This window comes from Bombina bombina, chromosome 4 (genome assembly GCF_027579735.1).
Source record: "Bombina bombina isolate aBomBom1 chromosome 4, aBomBom1.pri, whole genome shotgun sequence".
In the NCBI taxonomy this organism is placed as follows: Eukaryota; Metazoa; Chordata; class Amphibia; order Anura; family Bombinatoridae; genus Bombina; species Bombina bombina.
In genome coordinates this window covers 948,570,870-948,591,876 of record NC_069502.1, presented here as the reverse complement: position 1 = coordinate 948,591,876, position 21,007 = coordinate 948,570,870, and the positions used below count along the sequence as shown (strand labels likewise).

The window sequence follows — 21,007 nt, the reverse complement described above, 5'->3', positions numbered from 1 at the left end:
CTGGTTCACAACGGTTAGTTCCACAAGTACGATGAAGGCCGATCCAATGTCATTGAAGTTGTTCCTGCAGTATTTGCTCCTGGCAAAGGCAGAGTCTTTTAAAGATGGCGCCCCACATACATGCGCAAGTGGATCAGTAGAATTCTCCGGGAAGAACCTAATTTTGCCATTGAAGGCTTCCATTCCAATTATTGCAAAAACATAGTATATTGCCTGAAAAGTACAGAAAAAAAATTCAGTTTAGAAAGTAAAAATAATAATTTCCTGGCTATTAATATGTTTAATATATAAATATAATCTAAACTTCATAAATAAATATTGGTTAGATATTTACAATTTCTGCAATTAAAACATATCACTATTCTTTACAGCAGGGTTTGGTACGCAGGAGACGTCACAGAATTTAACATTTCAACTTTGACTACGACCTTTAAATAAGGCTCGAACAGAGAAAACGTCATTCTTGAAAAAGCCATTGTCCTACGGAGAAACGTTTGTTGGATTTTTTACTAAGGACTTTACGGATATTGTATAAATTGTGGATGAGACTTTGCATTACCGCATGTGCTGCTCCTGTTGCACACAATCAATTAGTGTGTTTACTGCTTGATGAGAGGTAATAGTTTGAACAGGTATTTTGTCCTTATGATTTGGACATCTGTACATATGTCCTTTTTTACTTGATGAATAAACATTTTATGATAAATTTGGAGCTCCTGCTTTTGACCAGGTAGTCGTGAGGCTTTAAACCACCTGCCATAAGAGCTTAGTTATAGCTCTGAATAGTATGAGTACCACTGTGTTTGGAGATTTATTGCTCTGCCTTACAGACTTCCCTATTGTTTCTCTTTCTATATGATTCTGGATTTTCAGAGAGGATATCAAGCCTTATTTCTTAACAAATATCTCCATATTTTGGACTATATACTTGATTTGGCACATACACAATTATATTTGTATTTTTCATTTTATTATTATATATAATATATTTTTTTATTATATACAATATATTTTTTTTTATATGTTCCCTACAAGTTGGGTGGTTTAGTAACCCAAACAGATGGTATAGGAAATAACCTACTATGATAAGGCCACAGAACGTCAGCATTGTTGGCAGGATGTTTATCAACGTATTCATTATGACCCGAAATCTAAAATAAAACAAAAATATAATTTGAAGTAGATATAAAAAAAAAGTAATGCACTTCACAAAAATACATATTTAAATGGACAGTATACTCCAGAATTTTAATTGCTTTAAAAGATAGATAACCCCTTTATTACCCATTCCCAAGTTTTGCATAATAAATAAATATATATATATATATATATATATATATATATATATAAAAATAATAAATGCCCATAATAAGGCTATAGAGTGTCTAAATGTTACATACCAATAGACACTCATCCTCCAGCAAACAACCAATAGACAGCCAACCCAGTACTGAAATATTTTAGTAAAGGTTAAGAGTATATTATAAATCCATAAAAGGAGGCATAAGACAAGTCCCTTTGGCCAATTATGGAGGGTCTGTGACAGGTTTTCCATGAGGTGAAAAAGGAGCCACAAACCATACATCATATATGTCCCTTTGACAAGCACTGTACTCAGAGGGGAAATGGGGCCTCAATATACACTGAGAGCCTCTCTCACTGAAGAATCAAATGCTATCTTCATTCGTCTACCACCTCCAGCGGAGGCCCAGTAAAGACTGAGGTACATGTGAGGTAGGAGGGGTTTCATAGAGCTCTTGGGGTTTGGGAATCTTTGCCTCCTTTAAAGAGGTAAGGAAGAGTAATTCCCAAGAGTAATGGATCGTAGACTCTCACCACCTGTATGAAAGAAAATTTATTTAAGAGCCGATTGTGATTAGAGAAACTTAACATACCAAAACATACACCAATAGGTGGGCGGAGCTTGGCAGTCATTTTCGGCTCCTAAATATTTATATGTTTCATGTACTTCTTACAAGCTTATAAATGTGGGACCAGCAGGGTCGGCTCCAGAACTAATGAAATGGGGGGGCATTTTTTTTTCACGAGGGGGCACGCATTTACAAAGCATGTATGAGAGTCAAAATAAGAGCAGACCTACTATATATATATATACTATATTCTGCTGGAAAGTGTAGCCATCTTGATATTTAATTTATAGCCAATGCCAGTATTAAAAGAATATATTGTAAACTCATTCTCAAATCTCAATCATATCCCCTAAACAGCTATGCACCCCAAAACCCCCAATGCAATTAACCCATTTGTTTGCAATAGCAGTGAGGATACTAGGTTTTCAGGTACTGGTAATTTTGTAGATTAGATTTAGCTATACCTTTTTTGCAATAATGGATATCAGGCTACTTAATATAATTTTTTTTTTAACCAATGATCTTCTAAGGTGTTTACACATAGTCAAAGTCAATTGTTTCTGTGTCAATTCAGATAAGGAAAAAAGCTGCAATCCTATGAATAACAGTATATGTATGTATGTATGCTCCAATAATCATCTGTATCTTTGCTTGGAGTTTTATTGGAGTTTGCTGGATGTAGAAATTTGCTTATGTGTTTAACCTCTTGTTAGAAATGTAATGACAAAAGATAATAAGAAATAAACGTGTTTAATGAGCTTGAATAGTTTGTTCAGTTATTTATTTTTGCAATTATGTCCCTTTAAATATGTGAAACTACAAATTTACATCTAACATTAGAAATGTGCTATGTAATGATTTGCAGGTTTTGCCACATTACAAGTAAATCACACTACAAGAAGAAAATGTTTTGTTTTGTTTACATATTGTAATTCTTTAAATGGTTGGACTATTTTTATGTCAAACATCTAAAACATTTTCAGGTTAAAAATAGAGATGTCCAGTATATGTTGTCAAATTATATGCTTACAAATGCCATGTGTTTCTGAGAGGTGTGTTGCTGCATTAAGGAATTCCTTCATGTAGATAGAAAATATAAAGTATTTTAGGACAATGCGTTTATGCATAGGGTGCCTCCATTATAAATTCAAGCCTTGGCTGGGCTAAATATCAGGCAGCTCTTTTATTTAAAAAAAAAAAAAAAAGATAGAATTGTTAGCCTTTTAATACCCATTAAGTAAATTACTAGCATTTATAAAAGAATATGAAATAAATGAACACTCAGTAAGTTAAGAATTGAAAAGAAAATACTAGCACAGATTTTAATTTCTTAGGATGTTGACCAAGCATGTGAGCTTATAAAACTCTTGTGTGGGAATAGCAATAAGCACACAGAATAAAATATAGTAAATCTAATTTCCGTGGAATTAGAAATAGCATTGGCTAAAGTGCTTCTTTAGGTTCCACATGAAGCTCAGCATGAAGATTAAGGCCCACAAAACATATAAAGTATAGCATTTCTGTATGATCACACATACGCCAAGAAACAGACATAGAGTGGGATAAATTAATGTTACTCAGAGTTGCCTATTGGTAAACCCTATGAATTAGAGTTTCAACTGCTTTTGTTTTCCATATATAGCAAAGAGCACGTAAGACTTAGAATTTAAAGCACAAGGTCTCACAATTTAGTAAACACCCAACTAGCCTGGAATGAGTGTCAATTTAGATCAACTCGCACATGCACAAGGCCTATTTTGCAGAAGATTTAGAGTTTAAGGGATCTGAAAATGGATTTCAGGACAAGAGCTGGTAATAAGCTGTTTGCAAAGAGGGAGATAACATCTAGATGGGTGCTAGGCACCTTTGTATGGGGATAGGCCATTTATACACCTCTAAGAGATTCTAGCTGGTAGTATCTAAATACTCACATGGAACACTATTACCACCCCAAGCTGTATTTGTTCAGTATGTTTGATTAAAATGTAGGGTGTATGGGTGATCATGGAATTAATGAATGTGAGCTAAGAGTTTGTGGATTAACTAGACATTCTCTTCTAAGGTATGTCCACTGGCCTCAGGCTGTGAGTAGGCTCATACTCATCTGACTTTGCAGCATGTCCAGGGTATGGATCTTTCTAAAAAGTTCTTATGGGGAAAACACATTTCCCTTGGAAGGGACCAGTCGCACATCTGCACTACGAGCAAGTGATATTATATTATATATAGCTAGAGGTTTTGGTAAACCTAACACCTCTTATGGGGACAAATGAGTATTGCAAACTCACATCCCATACCCACACTGGAGATAAAAATGTATTCCCACTGTGCTGTGACTCTGTGAGAGAGTATAGTCACCATGAGTGGTGCATTATTTATACATAGGACCATAATGCTGGTCGACTCGGGTCACTTACCTGCAGGCTGAGGCTCTGACTGTGATCGGCTGGGTCAGGTCGCTGCCTCCAGCTCACAGCATCTCAGATTCTCCAAAGGCCCCCCAAAGTGCGGGAATAGTGCCCTGCTTGCGGCTGCCCCATTAATGCAGAATTGACTGCGACGCCAATGTGAGGGGAAAAAAGAGCCACACCCACTACACTAGTGAGGCCGGGCCACATGTTAGTGCCACTCAGCTCAGTGATTCAGGATTCACCTCACCACACAGTGTGCGGCCGTCGGCCATCGTTATATGTTGCAGCTGAATATACATAATAAATAAAATAATGCAGTGCAGTTCTTGTAAGCATATTTTTTGAGGGGGCACAGCATTCCATTTGGGTGGGCATTGCCCCCCAAAGCCCCCCCTTGGAGCCGACCCTGGGGACCAGTTGCAGGATGCTTCTCTGGTATGCAACAGCAAATTATTAAAATGATGTATTGGGTCTAGATTGTCACTTCAAACTTGAGGAATTCATGATTTAGAGAGAGCATACATTTTTCATATTACTTCTAAGATCTAATTTGCTGTGTCTAATGTGCTAGTAGTGCATTGCTGCTCATTCAACAAAGGACACTAAGAGAATGAAACACATTTGCTAATAGAAGTAAATTGGAGAATTGTTTAAAACTATATGATCTAAATCATGAAAGAAAAAAATGGGTTTCAAGTGTCTTAAAAGGTTTAGTTATCTATCCTGAAGTTTGGTATCAAGGCACATAATTATTTTACTTTTTTATCCTTGCCACACTTTCTTTTTTATGTTTCTACAGTTCCTTAATATGTAGTGCTTGCCTGCTTCGTAAATCAAATTGTTTTGTTTTTTTATTTTATAAACCAGCAATCAGCACTAAAATAAATTATTCACTATGCTCCATGTATACTTTATAAATGATGTTACAATAAAATACAAAGTAAGCTAATGAACTGGGCTATAACAGTTATTGTGTACTATAATACCTTAAAAAAGTAATTCCAAAATTAAGGATAATTTAATACAAATTGGTACAGTTTTTTGGTGAATCGCTGTCTAAAAACCCTTATCCAGCCATATGGGGATTTTTTTCACATCTTAATAATTTTAAAAAAGTACTACATTTCAAATGCTAGGTCAAGGTAAACTGTACAGCTTAAGAGTATTTAAAGGGAAATTTTACCCTAAAATGTTCTCCCCTTTATTTTGTTCCCAGTGATCCATTTTACCTGCTGGAGTGTGTCGAATTGTTTACAAATAGAGCCTTTACCTTTATATTAGTATTTGAAATAGCTGATTTTACCCGTGGTAGCCCTACCTATAATGAAAGTTGTTATACTTACGTATAAGCTATAGAAAAACTGTGTAAACATAGTCAGCAGAATAAATTACACTCCCAGGTGTTTCTCTAAGTATTGGGATTTGGTATTCAAACAAAGATAAGATAAGGAAGTATTTGTGTGTACAGAAAAATATGAAATATGATTTCCCGGTAAGCTCAACCCATTTTGAAGGGTTGTAGTGTCAAAAGACCCCCCCCCCCAGGTATTTATGCTATTTCATATGGAAAAATAAACATTATACTCATACATTTTCTAATCTGCTGCTGCTATAAAAAGTCAGTGGAAACACATTAAGGGAAAAACAATTTTACAGTATACCGTCCCTTTAATATGGAATGCTATTGCTATTTTAAACATACGGTTTGTACACTATAAAATCTACCAAGAAACCTAGTATCTATGTTCACAGTCATAGATATAAAGTTAAAGACAAATTAGTTCCAGGCAGATGAAGCTCATATATTGTAAGTAGTATTGTACCTCTGGATGCTGTCAATTATCCTTATTAGGCGGAGAACCCTCAAGATGAAAACAATATCTAAGATCTGCTGGCTGTTGTACTGACTCACTGTTGAAAAAGATGATGATGTTAGTAAAAAAACAAACAAGATATTTACTTTCAGTGAGGTGCACGTTTAATACAAACTCTGAAATTACCTTAACACCATTACAATAGAAAAATTCATTCATTAGAGCATTTTAATGGACCACTCAATGCAGTATAATGACATAATTAACCAGTACATAATAGAAAGATAATGCAATAGCACTTACTCTGAATTTCAAATAAGCAATAGATTTTTTTCTGACAAATTTATTTTTTCTCCCATTTTCTGGCCCTTTGTATCATGTGACAGAAATAAGCCAATCACAGACTAGTATACGTATACCCTGTGAGCTTGTGCACATGCTCAGTACGATCGTGTTCCCCAGAAAGTGTGAACATAAAAAGAATGTGCAAAATTTGATAATGGAAGTAAATTGGAAAGTGTCTTAAATTTGCACGCTCTATACGAATCATAAAAACAAAATTTATGCTTACCTGATAAATTTCTTTCTTTCCTGGCACGGAGAATCCACAAATTCATTCCAATTACTAGTGGGAATTCAACTCCTGGCCAGCAGGAGGAGGCAAAAATCACCCCAGCAAAGTTGTTAAGTGTCACTTCCCTTACCCATAATCTCCAGTCATTCGGCTGAAGGAAAACGGAAAAAGAAGATAACACAAGGGTATAGAGGGTATAGAGGTGCCTGATGTACAAAAAAAATGCCGACTTAAAATTAAGAGCGGGTCGTGGACTCTCCATGCCAGGAAAGAAAGAAATTTATCAGGTAAGCATTAATTTTGTTTTCTTTCCAATGGCATGGCGAGTACACGATTTCATTCCAATTACTAGTGGGAACCAATACCCAAGCTAGAGGACACAGAATGTAAGGGAGGGAGAACAAGACAGGCAGACCTAAAACAGAAGGCACCACCGCTTTTAGAACTTGTCTCCCAAAGTAAACCTCAGCCAAGGCAAAAAAACATTTTTTTTTTAAAGGAATGCAATGAGGACCAAGTGGCCACCTTGCAGAATAGCTCCCTAGAAGCTTCATTTTTGAAAGCCCAGGAAGAAGAAACAGCCCTAGAGGAGAGAGCCGTAATTCTCTCAGGAGGTTGTTATCCAGTTGTCTCATAAGCTAACCGGATAACACTTCTCAACCAGAGAGAAAGAAAAGTAGAAGAGGCCTTCTGACCATTACGCTTACCAGCAATAACAACGATTAGGACAGAAGATTGCCAAAATCTATAAAAGCTAGCAAATAACATATTAGCGCACGCACCAATCCATGTTCTGCAACAAACATTCCTTCTGAGAAGAAGGGCTTGGACAAAAGGAAGGAACAACACATTCTTGCTTGATGTTGAAATCCAACACTACCTTAGGAAGAAATCCCAACTTAGAACTAAGGAACTCCTGATCCACATGAAATATAAGGATAGGAGAATCACATTGTAGAGCCGAAAGCTCAGAGACTCTACGAGCAGAAGAGAAAACGAGGAGAAATAAAACGTTCCAGTATAATCAACTGAATGCATAGGCTCAAACGGAGCCTGTTGAAGCAAGAATTTAGGATTTTCTGAACTCCATCAGAAAATCTTTCATAGACAGAGAATCTATGATTGATCCCAAAAAAGCATACCCAGGTATCTGGTACCAGGGAACTCTTCTCCAGATTCACTCAAGGGTACTATTCTACTCAAGGGTACAAAGAGTGGACAACAGAGAATCCAAAAGAGATCTAGTTAAATTAAATATGGCGCTAGAACCAAGATATAATCCAGGTACGGAGCCATCGCGATGTCCTGATATTCGACCACTGCCAGAAAAGTAGAAAAAGGAAATGTCTTTAGAGAATAGAAACATAAAGGTATGCGTCCTTCAGGTTCATGATAGTCATGAACTGACCCATCTGAACCAAAGGGAGATTTAAAAGTTCCCTCTTTCTTGGGAACCACGAATAGATTGACCCTGTTCCCCAGAGGAACTGGAACAATTACTCCTAGAGAAGCAAAAACGTAACACAATTTAAGAAAGCCTCTTTCATTAATTGGATAGTAGAAAATCTTGATAGCAATATCTGTCTGTAGGAGGACAAGATTTGAATCCTATACTGTATCTCTGGAAGACTACTTCCACTGCACAGGGATTCAAGACAACACAAATCCAAGACCGTTCAAAGAAGGAAGTCTGCCTCCTACATAATCCGAAACCGGATAGGGGGCAGACCCCTTTTGCCAATTTAGACTCAATGGAAGGCTTCTTGGATGGCTTGGCCTTGGTCTAAGGCTGGCTCCATGAGGTCTTGGCTTGCTCAGGTTTAGAAAAGGAGGAGTTCTGTCCTTAGAAGAAGTGAAAGAAACAAAAATTAGAAGTCCGACGACCCCTAGGTCTACCTCTCTATCCTAAGATAAACAAGCTCCTCTTTCATTTAATATCTTTCCTTTAACATAGAGATTTCCAGGAGATATTTTCTAGTAAGTGTCTTATAGCTAAGCTGCATCACTATTAAGGCCATGCCCGGATTTGAACCTGAAAAAATTTCAGTCAGACCAGGAACAAGAACGGAAACAAAAATCCAACTTATAAGAGACAGAAACAAAAATCATCTCAAGATGAAGGAAATTATTCTTAAAGGCTAAGGCAGCTCACCCTGGAGGACGGGGAACGTCACAGCAATGTCCAGGAACAATCCTAAGACCTCTGCTGTAGAATCTATCTCAGCCTGTAGCTCTATCTCTGCGAATACTGTATTTCCATGAATAAAAACATAGAAATAACTAATTAATCCTAAAGAACAAAAAAAAAACTGAGTATGATACGTAAAACCGTATATATAATAGACATAACCAGAGTCGCCTCAACATGAGGAAAAATATAATATTATATGTCTATACTAAAATCATAGGAATAAATATTGCATGAAAAACATACATTATGAAAGAAGTCCCCATACATAATAGGGACTAATATATATGAATCGGACATAGAATAAATCCCCTCATATGAGTGAGATTAATACATGGGGTCCTTGTACAAGACGAGGTAAACCTCAATGTATATATATTATAAGCTATGAAATTAAAAAATATAATTTGAGAGCACTTAGATATCTAAGTAATTTTCATGCTACCAACAATGTGAAAGTCTCTAAATAAGAAGAGATTGAATGCAGATGAACACACATAAAATATGAAAAATGTGAATTAACGTATATATAAATCTGCAACTAGATGGCAGCAACTACCATGAAATATCATGATAAAAAAAACCTACAAAATAAAAGAGCATTTTATCTCTTAGAATATTCTAAAACACAAATGCAGAGGAAATAAAAATGAGGACAAACTGGCCCAATTTCCTTATAGATTCCTATATAAGATCTACACACAAGGAAAATCTTAATTAAAAATCAGCTTAAAAGACCACTAAGTTTAAACGTCCTTAAATCCTGCAAGTGCGTTCCGAGCATTACAAGTCAGCCCGCAGAGAAAAAACATTCAATTCACCTCAATATGAAACAAAGTCTCAACACTAAGAGACCTGACAAGCAAGATAGGGAAAAAAATGCAAGGGAGACAGACTGCGTTCAAATAAACTCTAACACACTGCCAAGCTGAAAAGGACACCCAACTCACATCAAGCCCACACCGAAATAAGCAATAGAGATCAGGGCATAAGGCAACCAAAAGGGAGCACATTGCGATCGCCACAAAAAAGGGGTACCTGTAAGAGAAGATAGAGAGCGTCCGCCATTATCATATAGAAAATAGGCCATGCCCCTCCACAGCAATGTCCCCCTTTGCTAAACTGCACTCCAATTAACAGCGCCATAAATTTGAGAAAAAGTGAGACGCCATGTCTTCTTCAATAAGTATATACATATATATATATATATATATATATATATATATATATATATAATCCACCATCCTTGACAGAAAAACTCCTCAACAAGAGAGAAAATTATTATGAACATGTACATAAAAAAAAGACAGTATGAAGCAACTTATTCAAGTCCTAGCATCCTTAGGTTAAACCTAACATAGAACAAAAATAAGAAGAAGAACTTAGAAAAAAGTTCTGAAAAGGCCTAGACCCTCTACTGAGGTCCCATATAATGTACTCTAAATTATAATAAAATAAAAAGATAAGGATTTTGTATATGATGCTTAATACAGAAAAGGCTAATTATATAAGAAAAAGTCTTTCCATCGCTCTGCCGCAAGATGGTAACAAGCCCTTATAAAAGAAGACTTTACTATGTAAAAGTAAAAAAAGTCTAGATAAAAAAAACACAGTCTCCAATGCAACTGAAATTCACATAGATAATGAATAACATAATTTATGCTTACCAGATAAATTCCTTTCCTTCCTGGCAGGGAGTGTCCACAACTTAATTCCTTACTGTTGGGAAAAACAACACCTACCAGGAGGAGGCAAAGACACCCCAGCCAAAGGCTTAAATATACCTCCCACTTCCCCTACCCCACAATCATTCTGCCGAGTGATCAAGTAAAAGTAGGAGAAACATCAGGGTATAAAAGGTGCCAGGAGAAATTATCTAAAAATGGGGGCCGCGGGGTCGTGAACTCTCCTTGCCAGGAAGGAAAGGAATTTATCTGGTAAGCATAAATTATGTTTTCCTTCCATAAGGCAGGGAGATTCCACATCTTCATTCCTTACTGTTGGGAAAACTATACCCAAGCTCCAGAGGACACTGAATAACAGGAGGGAACAGAAAAAAAGAGACGGACCCTATTCTGAGGGCACCACAGCCTGCAAAACTTTTCCCCCGAAAGCTGCTTCAGCCGAAGCAAACACAAAATACTTGTAAAAATTAGAAAAAGTGTGTAAGGAGGACCAGGTAGCCTGCCTTACAAATCTGATCCATTGAGGCTATGTTCTTAAAAGCTCAGCTGCTCTAGTGGAATGAGCCGTTATCCTCTCAGGAGGCTGTCGTCCCGCTGTCTCATAAGCTAAGCGGATGACACTCCTCAACCAGAAAGACAGAGAAGTCGTAGTAGCCTTCTGCCGCTTACGCTTCCCTGCATAGATGACAAACAAAGAGGAAGATTGTCTGAATTCCTTAGTAGCCTGAAGATAGAACTTCAAAGCACGAACCACATCTAGATTATGAAGCAAACGTTCCTTCACTGATGAAGAATTAGGACACAAGGAAGGAACAACAATTTCTTTATTAATGTTACGTTTCGACATCACCATAGGGAGGAACCCTAGTTTAATGCGTAAAACCACCTTATCAGCATGAAAAACCAGATAAGGGGGATCACATTGCAAAGCAGAAATCTCAGAAACTCTGTGCACAAAGGCAATAGCCAACAAAAAAAAAAGAACCTTCCAAGATAACAATTTAATTTCAACAGTATGCATAGGCTCAAACGGAGCCTGCTGCAAAACACAAAGAACAAGATTGAGGCTCCAAGGCAGAGCCCAGGATCTAAACACGGGTAAGATCCTAGCCAGAGCCTTAACAAAGGACTGCACATCCAGAAACTCAGCCAATCTTTTGTGCAGTAACACCGACAGGGCCGATATCTGTCCCTTCAAGGAACTAGCAAATAAACCCTTCTTCAGTCCATCCTGGAGGAAAGATAAAATTCTGTCAACCTTAATTTTATGCCACGAAAAACCACGCTCTTCACACCAGTACAAATAAGTCCTCCGTACTTTATAGTAGATACAACAATAACACTCTCAGAAAACACTCTCTTGGCTAAGACTAAGCATTCAATCTCCACGCAGTCAGCCTCAGAGAATCTAGATTTTGATGAACGAAGGGACCCTGTATCAGCAGATCTCTGCGACAAGGTAACCTCCACTGAGGAGATGAGGACATCCCCACCAGATCCGCGAACCATGTACTTTGCGGCCACGACGGAGCAATCAGAATCACAGATGCTCCCTCCTGCTTGAGGCAAGCCACCACACGAGGGAGAAGCCTGAACCTCCATGGTACTTAAAGGGCATCTATCAGTTCTGCATAAAAATCCCTCAACCTTGACCCGTACCTGGGTAACTTGGTATTGAGGCAGGATGCCATGAGATCTATCTCCGGCATCCCTCACTCGCTGCATATCTCTGCAAACACCTCAGGGTTAAAAGACCATTCCCTTGGGTGAAAAGATTGTCCACACCTGGAATGTGGATCGCTGACAGCGTACATTTGTGAGAGTCTCTGCCCACTCTAGTATCTGAGATACTACTCTCATCGCCAAGGAACTTCTCACTCCCCCCTGATGGTTAATATAGGCAACCAAGGTTATATTGTCTGATTGGAATCTGATAAACTGGGACAAACCCAGAAGGGGTCAAGCCTTCAAGGCATTGAAGATTGCCTGGAGTTCAAAAATATTGATCGGAAGGGAGGATTCCTGAGTCCACAGACCTTGTGCCTTCTTGGCACCCCAAACGGCTCCCCAGCCGGACAGGCTTGCGTCTGTAGTCACAATCTCCCAGGACGGTCTCAAAAAGCATGTGCCTTGGTACAGATGATCTGGACAGAGCCACCAGGAGAGCGAGTCTCTTGACAGGTTGTCCAACATGATCTGTTGAGACAGATCTGAATGGTTGCTGTTCCATTGTCTCCGCACGCATAGTTGTAAGGGTCTGAGGTGGAATCTGGCAAAAGGAATGATGTCCATGCAGGACACCATGAGTTTGATTACCTCCATACACTAAGCCACTGAGGGTCTCAAGGAGGCCTGGAGGGCTAGACATGCAGTAGCTAGCTTGCCAAGTCTCTGATCTGTGGAGTCTATTATTGTCCCCAGGAAATTTACCCTGGTATTTGGAGTAAGAGAACTCTTTTCCAAGTTTATCTTCCATCCATGTGATCGAAGAAGACTGAGAAGGGTTTCCGAGTGTTCTCCCGCTAGACGAAAAGATGGTGCCTGTACCAAGGTAAGGCGCTACTGCAATACCTTGTGTTCTGGCAATGGCTAGAAGAGCCCCCAGAACCTTTGTAAATATCCTTGGAGCAGTAGCTACGCCAAATGGAAGAGCTATGGACTTAAAGTGCTGGTCCAGAAAAGCAAACCTCAGGAAATGAAAATGTTCCCTGTGAATTGGGACGTTAAGGTATGCATCCTTCGGGTCTATTGTGGTCATAAACTGTCTTTCCTGAACCAGAGGAAGGATTGACCGTAATAATATTGTCTCCATCTTGAAAGAGGGAACACTCAGAAACTTGTTTAGGCACTTTAGGTCCAGAATTGGACAAAAAGTTCCCTCCTTCTTTGGAACCACGAAAATGTGTGATTAAAACCCCAAACCTCTTTCTGCTGTAGGTACCGGGACAATTACTCCCAGAGAGTAGAGATCCCGTACGCAACCTAAGAAGGCAGCCCTCTTTTCCGGTCTTGTAAACAGACTGGAGAGTAGGAATCTGCCCCTGGGCAGATGAGACTTGAATCCTATTCTGTATCCTTGAGATACAACCTCCAGGACCCAAGGGTCCTGTACATCCTGGAACCAAGCTTCTGAAAAAAGAGAGAGTCTGCCCCCTACTTGATCAGATCCCAGATCGGGGGGCTGCCCCTTCATGCAAATTTGTTCTCAGCAGGCTTCTTAGTCTAATTGGACTTATTTCAGGAGTGAGCCGGCTTCCAAGTACTCTTGGGCTGCTCTGACTTGGAAGAAAGGAACGAAAATTAGACAGTTGCTGTCTCTTAGGCCTATTCTTATCCTGCAGTAGGAAGGCACCTTTCCCTCCAGTAACCATAAAGATAATGGAGTCCAGCCCTGGACCGAATAAAATCTTCCCCTTGAAGGGAAGAGAAAGGAGTCTGTATTTAGAAGTCATATCCACAGACAAAGACTTCAACCAGAAAGCCGGGTGTGCTAGAACCGCAAAGCCAGTGACCTTTGCATTTATGCGAATAATCTGCATATTCGAGTCATAGATGAAGGAGTTAGCAATTCTCAATGCTTCAATTCTCTCCTGAATATCCTTGAGGGGAGTCTCCACCTCAATAAGTTCTGACAGAGTGTCGCACCAGTAGGTAGCTGCTCCAGCAACCAGGGCTACAGCTGCCATCGGTTGAAATAAAAACCCTGTAAGTTGAAACATCTTCCTCAGAAAAGTTTCCATTTTCTTATCAATAGGCTCTCTAAAAGAAGAACTATACTCCAGAGGGATAGTAGTATGCATAGCCAGCATTGAGATAGCACCATCTACCTTAGGGATGGAGCCCAACAATTCTAATTGAGAGTCAGGGCCCGGGAATTCTTTTTTAAAAGTAGAAGAGGGGGAAAAAGAAGTTCCTACTCTTTTCGGTTCTTTACTAATAATGTTCGCCATTTTAACTGGCACAGGAAAAGTCAGAGGAACCTACCTATCTTCATAAACCCGGTCTAATTTAGGGATCTTAGGCTCCTCAAGGAGTGTAGCCTCTGGAACCTCTAGTGTAGACAGAACCTCCTTTAATAAAAAATGCAGATGCTCAATTTTAAATCTAAAGGAGGGGTCCTCCGCTGAAGGAGGTTTAGTAACTGAAGTCTCTGACTCAGAAAGTTCACCCTCTGAAGCTACAGAGGTTAACTAATCCTCAGATAGCTGGAATATAGTAGCTAAATCCGACAAATATTTAGATGACTCTAGGTTAGGAGAACTATGTTTAACCTTTCTCTTGCATTTGTTAGAGCGAGGTAAGGAACTCGAGGCCGCAGACACCGCCGATTGTAACTGCGTGGTAAAGTCCGCTGGAAAAAGGCCCCCTCTAGATGGAGGATTAGTTGAGCCGCTGGAAACTGCATGAGGAGCGGGTCATGTAGAAAGGGTAGTAATTTCTCAGGACCCAGATTCCTGAGAAGTAGACGGTTCAGAAGGGCTAATAGCACTATGAGTATTAGCAGGTCTCCCTTCTTAGGCTTTAAAACCGTGTGTAGGCAAATGGAACAAATTTGAGTAGGCAGGCAAACCACAGCCTCCTCACAATATAAACAGGAATTATTAATCAGTACAGAAGGAAACGGAACCTTCTAATGTAGTATCAGAGTCCTCCATAGCTTTGTATATACCCACAGAAGGACAAGCAAAAAGTGACGCTTTTATTTAAAAAAACGGCACCTTAATACTCCCAATGGCTGGGGCACTCACCACCTCCTAGACCCAGACAGCTAACAGTGAAAACGCTCTCCTCAGGAGTGATATCTGCAGCAGGATCTTAGGAAATTAAAGAGACTGCACCCGATCACGTGGTACGTAAGACAGGACTTCCCCTGCTATGAAAAAGAGCGCCAAGCTATTATGAGCTGCGCAACATTCAAAAACAAAAGTGAAACCTGTTTGTTCCAAGCCAAAAAACACACAAATCTATGAGCCTAAAAAAACTCTCACATTAAGCAGATATAAATACCCAAACTGTTCAAATAATCTCCCTGAAGGAGATATCAACCCTTGATCCTATTAAGGTATAAAGGAGCCACACTGTGACCCTGTATAGTGTTTTAAATAGTATATATAAAAAACAAATCTTACCCTCCAGGATCCATGCTGTAGAACAGGCACAGCCTCTCAAGTATGACAGTCTTGCAGCACAGCTTCTGACATGGAGTGTGTAACAGCAAGCAGTGAAACTCGTCAACACTAATTGCTCAGGAGCTGTTAGCGACAGTCTGGATGGGTTCGCAGAAAAACTTTCCCTGGATCTCCAGACTCTAACTTTCATCAATACTCTCACTGAAAGGTTGACATGATTACTTAAAACTCTAGTCCTTTCTTGAAGGGAACATACCCATTGCAGTATTATCCAAATCTTCTGACACTTCTCTGTCACCTCCTATAGTGATGAAAGGCAAAGAATGACTGGGGGATAGGGGAAGTGGAAGGGATATTTAAGCATTTGGCTGGGGTGCCTTTGCCTCCTCCTGGTGACTCTCCCTGCTTTATGGAAGGAAATTTTAATAACCAGAGACTGATAGAAAAAATATTAGGACAGTATAACTTAAACACTACCATTCAGAATGAAGGGCTAATATATAAAAACGCGCTGAGACAGACTCTAAGAAAGAGCTATATAGTAAACTTCACAGACCGTGGTGCACAAGTGCCACCATGAGAAAAAATACCTTATTGTAGTATACAATCCTCTAAACCATTGATCCCAGTTACCAATGCATAACCGGACATAAGCAGTTATCAAATGCACCAACACCTAAGCCTCTAATGAATAAGCGGCCGTATGCCGATAAATCCCTTAGGACAACCCAGAGATCAAACATCTTCCACCTAACTGAAGCGGCTGAAAGTTGCGATGCGTGAGGGCAAGAAGTTAAATTTTTTGCTGCGGAAGTTCTGCTAATGCGGCCATGAAAGAAATTTTGTATGTGAATATATACACAAGCGCCTAGAAAAGAGATAAATATATACAGCAGCAACCTAAATAGGAAGCTGAAAATGTCAATAACACCGGCACTCTACATACACCAGCACCCTTTACAATGGGCTACAAATAAACAATTTATGTAAGAACTTACCTGATAAATTAATTTCTTTCATATTGGCAAGAGTCCATGAGCTAGTGACGTATGGGATATACAATCCTACTAGGAGGGGCAAAGTTCCCCAACCCTCAAAATGCCTATAAATACACCCCTCACCACGCCCACAATTCAGTTTAACGAATAGCCAAGTAGTGGGGTGATAAAGAAAGGAGTAAAAAGCATCAACAAAAAATTCCTAACCACCATAAAAAGGGTGGGCCACATGGACTCTTGCCAATATGAAAGAAATTAATTTATCAGGTACGTTCTTACATAAATTATGTTTTCTTTCATGTAATTGGCAAGAGTCCATGAGCTAGTGACGTATGGGATAGCAATACCCAAGATGTGGAACTCCACGCAAGAGTCACTAGAGAGGGAGGGATAAAAATAAAAACAGCCATTTTCCGCTGAAAAAATTAATCCACAACCCAAAACATAAGTTTATTTTCATAAATGAAAGGAAAAAACTTAAATCAAAAGCAGAAGAATCAAACTGAAACAGCTGCCGAAGAACTTTTCTACCAAAAACTGCTTCTGAAGAAGCAAACACATCAAAACGGTAGAATTTAGTAAATGTATGCAAAGAAGACCAAGTTGCTGCTTTGCAAATCTGATCAACTGAAGCTTCATTCTTAAAAGCCCACGAAGTAGAGACTGATCTAGTAGAATGAGCTGTAATTCTCTGAGGCGGGGCTTGACCCGACTCCAAATAAGCTTGATGAATCAAAAACTTTAACCAGGAAGCCAAGGAAACAGCAGAAGCCTTCTGACCTTTCCTAGAACCAGAAAAGATAACAAATAGACTAGAAGTCTTCCTGAAATCTTTAGTAGCTTCAACATACTATTTCAAAGCTCTTACCACATCCAAAGAATGTAAGGATCTCTCCAAAGAATTCTTAGGATTAGGACACAAGGAAGGAACAACAATTTTTCCATTAATGTTGTTAGAATTCACAACCTTAGGTAAGAATTTAAATGAAGTCTGCAAAACCGCCTTATCCTGATGAAAAATCAGAAAAGGAGATTCACAAGAGAGTGTATAATTCAGAAACTCTTCTAGCAGAAGAGATGGCCAAAAGAAACAACACTTTCCAAGAAAGTAGTTTAATGTCCAAAGAATGCATAGGCTCAAATGAAGGAGCCTGTAAAGCCTTCAAAACTAAATTAAGACTCTAGGGAGGAGAGATTGATTTAATGACAGGCTTGATACAAACCAAAGCCTGCACAAAACAATGAATATCAGGAAGTTAAGCAATCTTTCTGTAAAATAAAACAGAAAGAGCAGAGATTTGTCCTTTCAAGGAACTTGCAGACAAACCTTTATCCAAACCATCCTGAAGAAACTGTAAAATTCTAGGAATTCTAAAAGAATGCCAAGAGAATTTATGAGAAGAACACCATGAAATGTAAGTCTTCCAAACTCGATAATAAATCTTTCTAGAAACAGATTTACGAGCCTGTAACATAGTATTAATCACGGAGTCAGAGAAAACTCTATGACTAAGCACTAAGCGTTCAAACTCCATACCTTCAAATTTAATGATTTGAGATCCTGATGGAAAAACGGACCTTGAGATAGAAGGTCTGGCCTTAGTGGAAGTGGCCAAGGTTCACAACTGGACATTCGGACAAGATCCGCATACCAAAACCTGTGAGGCCATGTTAAAGCTACCAGCAGCACAAACAATTGCTCCATGATGATCTTGGAGATCACTCTTGGAAGAAGAACTAGAGGCGGGAAAATATAAGCAGGTTGATAATACCAAGGAAGTGTCAACGCATCTACTGCTTCCGCCTGAGGATCCCTGGACCTGAACAGGTACCTAGGAGGTTTTTTGTTTAGATGAGAGGCCATCAGATCTATTTCTGGAAGCCCCCACATCTGAACAATTTGAGAAAACACATCTGGGTGGAGAGACCATTCTCCCGGATGTAAAGTCTGACGACTGAGGTAATCCGCTTCCCAATTGTCTATACCTGGGATATGAACTGCAGAAATTAGAGACAGGAGCTGGATTCTGCCCAAACAAGTATCCGAGATACTTCTTTCATAGCTTGAGGACTACGAGTCCCACATTGATGATCGACATATGCCACAGTTGTGATATTGTCTGTCTGAAAACAAATGAATGGTTCGCTCTTCAACAGAGACCAAAATTGAAGAGCCCTGAGAATCGCACGGAGTTCCAAAATATTGATTGGTAATCTCGCGCCTCTTGAGATTTCCAAACTCCTTGTGATGTCAGAGATCCCCAAACAGCTCCCCAACCTGAAGGACTTGCATCTGTTGTGATCACAGTCCAGGTTGGATGGACAAAAGAGGCCCCTAAAATTATACGATGGTGACCTAACCACCAAGTCAGAGAAAGCCGAACATTGGGATTTAAGGATATTGTGATATCCTTGTATAATCCCTGCACCATTGGTTCAGCAAACAAAGCTGGAGAGGTCTCATATGAAAACGAGCAAAGGGGATTGCGTCCAATGCTGCAGTCATGATACCTAAAACTTCCATACACATAGCTACTGAAGGGAATGACAGAGACTGAAGGTTCCGACAGGCTGCAACCAATTTCAAACGTCTCTTGTCTGTTAGAGACAAAGTCATGGACACTGAATCTATCTGGAAACCTAAAAAGGTTACCCTTGTCTGAGGAATCAAATAACTTTTTGGTAAATTGATCCTCCGACCATGTCTTCGAAGAAACAACACTAGTTGATTCATGTGAGATTCTGCAGAACGTAAAGACTGATCGAGTACCAAGATATCATCCCAATAAGGAAACACCGCAATACCCAGCTCTCTGATTACAGAGAGTAGGGCACCTAGAACCTTTGAAAAGATTCTTGGAGCTGTTGCTAGGCCAAATAGAAGAGCAACAAATTGGTAATGCTTGTCTAGAAAAGAGAATCTCAGGAGCTGATAATGATCTGGGTGAATCGGAATATGAAGATATGCATCCTGTAAGTCTATTGTGGACATATAATGCCCTTGCTGAACAAAAAGCAGAATAGTCCTTTTAGTCACCATTTTGAAAGTTGGTACTGTTACATATCGATTCAAAATCTTTTGATCCAAAACTGGTCTGAATGAATTCTCTTTCTGTGGAACAATGAATAAAATTGAATAAAACCCCAGACCCTGTTCCTGAAACGGAACTGGCATGATTACCCCTGATAACTCCAGGTCTGAAACACACTTCAGAAAAGCCCGAGCCTTTACTGGGTTTACCGGAATGCGTAAGAGAAAAAATCTTCTCACTGACGGTCTTACTCTGAATCCTATTCTGTACCCCTGAGAGACAATACTCTGAATCCAATGATTTTGGACCGAATTGATCCAAACATCTTTGAAAATTTTTAATCTGCTCCCTACCAGCTGAGCTGGAATGAGGGCCGCACCTTCATGTGGACTTGGGGGTTGGTTTTGATCTCTTAAATGGCTTGGATTTATTCCAATTTGAAGAAGGTTTCCAATTGGAAGCAGATTCCTTGGGGGAAGGATTAGGTTTCTGTTACTTATTTTGATGAAAGGAACGAAAATGGTTAAAAGCTTTAGATTTGCCCTTAGGTTTTTTATACTGAGGCAAAAAAACTCCCTTCCTCCCAGTAACAGTTGAAATTATAGAATCCAACTGAGAAACAAATAATTTATTACCTTGGAAAGAAAGAGATAGCAATCTGGATTTAGAAGTCATATCAGCATTCCAAGATTTGAGCCACAAAGCTCTTCTAGCTAAAATAGCTAAAGACATAGATTTAACATCAATTTTGATACTATCAAAAATGGCATCACAAATGAAATTATTAGCATGTTGAATCAACTTAACAATGCTAGACAAATCATGATCCGATACTTGTTGCGCTAAAGTATCCAACCAAAAGGTTGAAGCAGCTGCAACATCAGCCAAAGAAATTGCAGGCCGAAGAAGATGACCTGAATATAAATAAGCTTTCCTTAGATAAGATTCAAGATTCCTATCTAAAGGATCTTTAAAAGAAGTACTATCTTCCGAATAGTAGTACGTTAAGCAAGAGTAGAGATAGCCCCATCAACTTTGAGGATCTTTTCCCAAAATTCCAATCTAACTTCTGGCAAAGGATACAATTTTTTAAACCTTGAAGAAGGAATAAAAGAAGAACCAGGCTTATTCCATTCCTTAGAAATCATATCTGAAATAGCATCAGGAACTGGAAAAACCTCTGGAATAACCACAGGAGGTTTATAAACAGAATTTAAACGTTTACTAGTTTAATATCAAGAGGACTAGTTTCCTCCATATCCAATGTAATCAACACTTCTTTTAACAAAGAACGAATATACTCCA

General features: G+C 39.1%; 1 protein-coding gene across 1 annotated transcript in view; it reads right to left on the bottom strand.

Annotated features, from left to right (window-relative positions):
• The window catches only part of LOC128657571 (two pore calcium channel protein 1), a 291,641-nt gene that overhangs the window by 78,296 nt on the left and 192,338 nt on the right, over positions 1-21,007 (bottom strand). The window contains exons 13-15 of the mRNA XM_053711945.1: positions 6,106-6,193; positions 1,082-1,151; positions 1-213 (exon numbers count right to left, since the gene is read on the bottom strand). The exon at positions 1-213 is cut by the window's left edge and continues 7 nt beyond it. Coding sequence (XP_053567920.1) covers positions 1-213; positions 1,082-1,151; positions 6,106-6,193 — 371 coding nt within the window. The remainder of the gene's footprint in view (positions 214-1,081; positions 1,152-6,105; positions 6,194-21,007) is intronic.